Consider the following 6,946-nt stretch of genomic DNA (forward strand, 5'->3'; position numbering starts at 1 on the left):
AGGGACTACCGGTCTGCCGGAGGTGGTTGAACAGGGAGCCTCCCCCTATTCAAGTGCCACCCGTGCGGGAGGGAGACATCGTGGTGGTGGCAGGGGTCGCCCTGCGCCCACCGACGCTGCGCCTCCAGCACTGCAATGTAACGTCTGTTGCGGCCCAGTTGGTGTGGAGGAGGTTGCACCGCCGCCGCCGCCGCCTGTGGACAGAAAAACATGTGCGGCTGCGGGGGCGGAGGGATAACACGGGGCCGCGCAGGGTTCCACTGAGGCGGAGAATTCTAGCACCGCCGCCAACCGGACGAGGATCCAGCCTCGTGGTCGTTGGCAGATTTCTTCATCCACTTCGGCAGCTTCATCGTGGGTGAGATCACGCAGAAGTGGCAATGGCGGCGGCAGTTGGAGTGGGCAGAAAACGCTGGCGCGCTCGTGGTTAAATACTGCTAGACATCAATGCCAAGTGTGCAAGTGTAGTTTACAACACCATGGGATTCAATGTGGACGCATGAGTCCGGGTGACGGGCGCAGACTTCAGCGGCGGGCGCAGTGGTCAGCGACCGCCTTGATGGCAAACGATGCCGCCGATCGGCCTTCTGCCATCGGTCGCATTTAGGTGGGCCCACAGCACATGTGGCCGGACACATGTTGTGTCCACGCAGCGTCCGGTCCGACACATCGGTTTCCTAAATTTGGGGCTCGAGCATTCGCGGGCTGTTCGTCTATCCGCGCGGATCAAAACGGACAGCCCAGAACCATTTGGGTCAGCCCGCTGAAGATGCCCTTAGACACTCTATTGTTCGGGTGACTGGCAGTATATCAGTCTGGCAATTGCGTTTTCATGGGAGAACTGCAGATCATCACAAGGTATACACGGATACATATTTCTGCACCTAGTCACAAGAGCACAGGCCCACATGGTTCCAAATCACAGACGGAGTACACCATATTGTTGCATTTACTGAATTTCTGATATATACACCACCAGAGGGTGGTAAGTGGTACTGTAACACATTGCAGGAATGAAGATACAAGCAGTGGTTCAACTAATTACTATTACAGGCACAAAAGGTTCGTATACAGCTGCTAGGCAATGCAACTCAATTAGCAGTAAAAGAATAGAATCGAATTAGCTGGTTGACTATAGCAATCTGCCTAGAATAATCTTGATAATGACTATATGCAGGTGGAAGATAGATTTGTACCAATATCGCTTCTGCTACTACTGAAGAACAACAAGAACGGTATTTTTTTTTTCCTAATCTGGTAATTTTCTCTGTATAACTGGCCGACTAGATCTACACCGATCCCAGATCATAGACGCTAAGTACATGTACAAGTAAGTCCACACAGACACATCTGCGTTGTTCAGTGTGAATTGCTACCATTCTGCTTGGTCGAATCAGGTGACGCGTATCCGTAAGGGTTCTTGCTAGCCCAGTTCCACTGGTCCCTGCACATCTCTGCAATGCCGTATTTTGCTCTGTAGACAGAATAACGACATTTAATAACCAAAGGAACGTTACCACTGACAGAAGTTAAAGATAGTCTGTTGGTATCTTACTTCCAGTTGAGTTCTCTCTCTGCTTTACCAGTTGCTGCAAAGAGAATCTCAGCATCACCAGGTCGACGCTGACCAATGATCAGTGGGATTTTCTAACAGAGGGAAGAAGAACATATGCATAAGAAAAGAAGGCACAAGAAAAATAACTCAACAAGTCTCACTATCATTCACATTTTCTAACATGCCGTTAACTGTATTTGCAAATTCCAACAATCACTCATAATAAAATTTAGAGGCCATTGTATGATGAATTGTAGAGGTTTCACACATCTATCAGTAATCAGCATGAAGGGGCTTAGCTAACAGTCTGTTCAGTGAAATAAGTACTAGCTACTCCATGTTTATGACAAGAAACTTAATGCTGCCAAGTGTCAACAACTGCAGCAGCTAAACAATTCCTGATCCTATTTTTTCTCTGAATTCGGCACAGCTTAGGCATGTAAAGCCGTATGAAATCTGCTTAATAAATCCAAGCGCTGCTTGCATACATTACAAATAAGCAGATTGTGTCAACATGCTAACCAGCAAAAGATATGGTGGCAAAAATGCAGGGATCACATCGTTCACATGTCCAAAACTCTTATATCATACAAAACATACCTTTCCAGAAGCCTTCTCAAATGCATTGACTATCTCCAATACCGATGTCCCCTTTCCAGATCCAAGGTTATATGGTTCACATCCTGCATGATGAGTTGAATGTTAGTAGTAGATCAAACTACAGAGCAAATAGATACATTTAAGCAGCATATGCATCTGATGTAGAAGAAATTGCAGTTTGAGCGCTCAATCTTTGCATGGACTCCATAGTGAAAGAATCAAATAAATATAAAAATGAGTTGTCTATGTTTGATGGCTTGGGGATTTGCAATTTCTGGAAAGTGATATAAGAATCAAATAAATATAAAAAAGAGTTGTCTATGTTTGATGGCTTGGACTCCATATGCATAAGTTTAGTTAGCAGCTAGTTGTTACATACATAAGTCTGGAAAGTGATATAAGATTCATGATGAAGTATGAGAGAGCAGTCAATTGTGCAAACCTATGTTTGATGAGCTATCAAAAAGCTTCCGTAATGCAGCAATATGTCCCTCAGCAAGATCAAGCACATGAATGTAATCCCGTACCTGCAAACCAGGCAAAGAACGTGTCCTTACTAGATGAGAAAACCTTAACTGTAAATTTCATAACAGTATTCACAAAATGATTAATTGGCATTCAGAGCTTGTATATAGCACTCGGAAAGTAACTGCAGCACAATCTCAGACCGTCAGGATGAAGCACAATTGGTTTAAAAAATGAAACATGAACCAATGTCAACGGGAGTGCCTATCTCAGATCTAGGATGTGGGGATGAGGCTCAGATCTGCCCTTTATTTGAAATTGTGATGATATCAGAATTCAGAAGTGCCCAGTGTCCACATGACAACATGTTTGCATTAGCATGTCATTTGATAGCTTTGTGGACTGTCTCTGGAGGAGAAACTGGTGACACCAATGTATCATCCAATAAGCCGCTCACAAGATCAAAAGAGCTAACTGGAGGTCAATCATTTCTAGCTATACTGCTCAGTACTGTGATTATAGTTCTTCAGTTATTTACTTGTGAGAACAATATAGTTTAGAAAGCACTACATAACTCCCTTACTTGCTACGGGATTTAGAAATTTAAGGGGCCAACTTGAGGAACTGTCTGCTGAATAGAAAAGAGCCACTGCATCGTACCACTTCATCGTACGCTGAATAGAAGAGAACAGTATATTTCTGATACCACTTCTTCTAGTGTTGATCTATTTATATTTCGAAAACACGTCCTCTGGAGATAAATAGAAAAGAGCCACTGCATCGTACGCACTCCTACGACATAACATAGTGTCTAGAGTTGATGGGACGGGAACTGAATGAACCTAAATGATTGCACCAACTTTAAATAGTGTGTTAAAGAATAACATGAGGGAAACATACCCCAGTTCCATCTTTAGTTGCATAGTTATTTCCATAGATTGTCACTGATGGCCTCCTCCCAACAGCAACTTGCTGAACGAAGGGCATAAGGTTGTTTGGAATTCCACGTGGGTCTTCACCAAGGTATCCACTGGGGTGAGCCCCAACCGGGTTGAAGTACCTAAGTAAAATGATCCTCCACTCAGAATCTGACCGGTATATATCACGGCATATCTCCTCGGCTATAAGCTGCAATTAATGTTTATGATTGCAATCAGTTAAGAAACTCGATGCAAAGATTTATTTTCGAGAAAACCGAAGCAAAGATTTATGCATAGAGAAGATCTGTAACATGCCTTGGTTCTGCCATATGGATTGTTCGGAGTGAGAGGAAATTCCTCTGTGCAGGGTGAGTTCTTAGGTGATCCATAAACTGCAGCTGATGAAGAGAACACCAACTACAACATTTGAACACATAACAAGACAAAAACACCTGTCAGTATTAATCTGGTATGGACAAAAAAACAATTGACTGAATGAACCTAAATCAAACTCCCAATGTGAATGAAGCATTAATGCAAAAAAAACATTAGTTTCACATTTGTTACATATAGTGCAAACAAACTGCCGGTTGATATACATGCAAACAACATAACTTAATGCAAAGAAAATTGTGAGTGTGCTAACTTTGTCTAGGGGGTGCATGGATCAATTGTCACAATTTGTAGAAGTTGGAGCTAAGGGTAGATAAAATACATCGACAACAAGTTTTCCTTTAAGATGAGATGTATAAATAGAATTCTCATATAGAATACAATATGGTGTTCTAGCCCACCCCAACTTGTTTGGGAATAAAGGCTTTGTTGTTGTTGTAATACAATATGGTATTCTGAATTATTATTAACATCTGTTGTTGTAATAACATCTATAAGCATTAATGAATTTAACAAAGCATATCAGTTAAGGCAGTTTATGCACATGAGGTCAGACAGTACAAGGTAAATACCTTCTTACACCCATGAGCTGCCATGACTTTCAAAAGATTTATCGTGCCAACAATGTTATGGTCATAATAAAGCAATGGCTTCTGTACACTTTCACCAACAGCTTTCAGTCCAGCAAAGTGAATAACAGCATCAAATCTGCAGAACATGTATTTCAAGAATATAAATGCCTATACACATAACAAGAAACAAAAACATTAAACAAGTAAAGAATGAACATAACTACATTGATTATTATTATTATTATATATAGTGCTTCACCTTGTGGAAGCAAAAACAGTTTCCAGTGCATCCTCGTCACGGATATCAACCTGCAGAAGCAGATAAGTTATTACTGTTCTACTCTACGTCCCTTTAGAACAAGTTATAAGTAAGAGCAAGGATGCATAGGGGTTAAAAACATAATCTAACTTCGATAGCCAAATCCATCTGTAACACAAGAAGCAATATACTCCCTTAAGCCACCATAAAATGTTTCATAGTTCATATAGTAAGAAGTCATTCGCAGCCATAAAAAACAAGTACATTATTAACATAGTCCTCTCTCTCAGTTCAGTTGGATTTAGCAAACAATCTTGTTAGCACTGCTAAGAATTTCGCAAACCTTGCAGCTGACTTGACAGCCTGCAACTGTGTCTTCGAAAAATCCTGTAGAATTAGACTACATAATGTTGTTATTCACTTTGTGTGGTTGCATGAACTAAGTCTTGTGTACAATGATAATGAGCTCGATTAGCTAACAAATTAAATTTTGCCAACAACAGTAAGAGACAATACAAAATTGTGCTCTATTAGCTAACCGCCCTGTTTTCTCAATGACAATGATAATGCTGATGTGAAGGTGATACAAGTCCACAAATTAACCAAACAAGGCACTTGCAATGTGCACACCTTACGAAGAGGACAGTTGCATAAAGTCCTCAACTAACCCCCTAAACGCCACCTTAAAAAGTCCATGATTTATTTTACCAAAAAAATCTGAGACTCTGCAGCCCAGACAAGCCGCCCATATCCTAAATGACCACGTCTGTAAGAATCCACATTCATAGCTTCACAGAGCTGTTGACCAAAATCACTCCACATCCTTTCCGCCCTGCAATATTCTCACCCTCTCGGCTAAGACTACCCACAATGGGAGTATCATAGGTAAGTATCATGCATTCCATGCATGCAAAATGCTGATGTGGCTGTGCAATTAAGGATAAGAGAGAGGGTACTAGTATCATAGGTAGATACTGTATCATAACACATACTACTAGAAAAATTAATGTCAAGTAAATCTTGTACATATATTTGCATTGAGATTCTACAAAACAATTAATATATGGAGACTATGATACTAGTATATGATACCATGCATTGTGGAGATAATAACATGTAGTAGTATCATACGCATGATACTCCTATATGATACTATACATTGTGACTAGTCTAAGTTAGAAGTGATGGCTACTGGTCCCACGACCACGATAGGCGTGGGGAATTGTGCATAGCGTGTCACGATTCCCATATCACCCGCAACGATATGTAAGCGCGCGTGAAGGAAGAAACCTGGTAATTCGTAGAACCAAATACATTCCCTCAGTCCAAATGTGACCAACCAACAAACAAATCCACCCCGTAATTCGTGACAAGTGCAATGATGATGAAAACAACTGTTCCGTGAGCACACATCAATTCAAGGACGTAGATCTTCCATCGTCCAAATAAGCAAGGGGGGACGTAGCCAGCCAGCGCGTGGAGCGGGAGGCGAGATCTATACCAACAGCGAGGGACCACGCCACGCAATCGACCCGGCGAGGACGAGGAGAGGTAATGTGTCTAAGGGGCAGGCAGCAGGGCGTTGGTGGTGGCACTGGGGCAGAGAGGCCGGCGTGCGTTTACCTTGTGGAAGGAGAGGTTCGTGGCGTGGTCCCCCGCGAGCGCGGCGACGCGGCGGACGGCGAGCTCCGAGGAGTTCTCGAGGCTGTCGACGACGACTGCGCGGAATCCCGCGGCGAGCAGCTGCAGCACGGCGTGGCTGCCGATGTAGCCCGCCCCGCCGGTGACCAGCACCGTCCTGCTCGGCCCGGGCCCCGCCGCCCCGTTCGCCAGCGCCGCCGCCGCCCTGCTCGGCCCCGACGAGCCCGAGGACCCGTTGAGCGCCCCGTTCACCACCATCGCCGTCCTGGCGCTAACCTAGAAATTCTTCGTGGATCTGCTGGGCGAATGGGCGGAGCGGAGGGATGAGGAGATGGAGATGGGGGAGTGCGTGGAAGGGAAGAAAATTTGAATGGTCTCGGCCCGAGTCGTGCCGCACGCCCCAGTGGACAGGAGGGCGCGTCGGCGGGGCCCGCGCCGCAGTGACAGACGGGTGGGTCCGGTCACGCTCGCTTGCTCGGCCGCGTGGGGCCCACCCGTGACGACTGCGGGCTGTCGGTGCAGCCGCGACTTGCTTCCACTT

The 6,946-nt window shown here is 44.4% G+C and overlaps 1 protein-coding gene across 1 annotated transcript; it reads right to left on the bottom strand.

The window, feature by feature from the left end:
- Positions 1-928: 928 nt before the first annotated feature.
- Positions 929-6,663, bottom strand: LOC124656673 (UDP-glucose 4-epimerase 4-like). Its single transcript, XM_047195378.1, has 9 exons — positions 6,388-6,663; positions 4,765-4,814; positions 4,506-4,641; positions 3,856-3,957; positions 3,521-3,748; positions 2,598-2,682; positions 2,156-2,238; positions 1,556-1,647; positions 929-1,474 (listed from the first exon to the last, which is right to left on the bottom strand). The coding sequence occupies exons 1-9, from the start codon at positions 6,661-6,663 to the stop codon at positions 1,360-1,362; spliced, it is 1,167 nt and encodes a 388-aa protein (XP_047051334.1). The 3' UTR covers positions 929-1,359.
- Positions 6,664-6,946: the final 283 nt, after the last annotated feature.

Source organism: Lolium rigidum, chromosome 5 (assembly GCF_022539505.1).
Source record: "Lolium rigidum isolate FL_2022 chromosome 5, APGP_CSIRO_Lrig_0.1, whole genome shotgun sequence".
NCBI lineage: Eukaryota > Viridiplantae > Streptophyta > Magnoliopsida > Poales > Poaceae > Lolium > Lolium rigidum.

What these genes read in the sequence shown, in the direction of transcription:
- LOC124656673 (XM_047195378.1), bottom strand. Translation starts at nt 6,663, where the DNA reads ATGGTGGTGAACGGGGCGCTCAACGGGTCCTCGGGCTCGTCGGGGCCG. An exon ending in ATCCATATGGCAGAACCAAG is followed by an intron (nt 3,749 to 3,855) that starts GCATGTTACAGA and finishes CATTAATTGCAG; the next exon opens with CTTATAGCCGAGGAGATATG. An exon ending in TGATAGCTCATCAAACATAG is followed by an intron (nt 2,239 to 2,597) that starts GTTTGCACAATT and finishes CTCATCATGCAG; the next exon opens with GATGTGAACCATATAACCTT.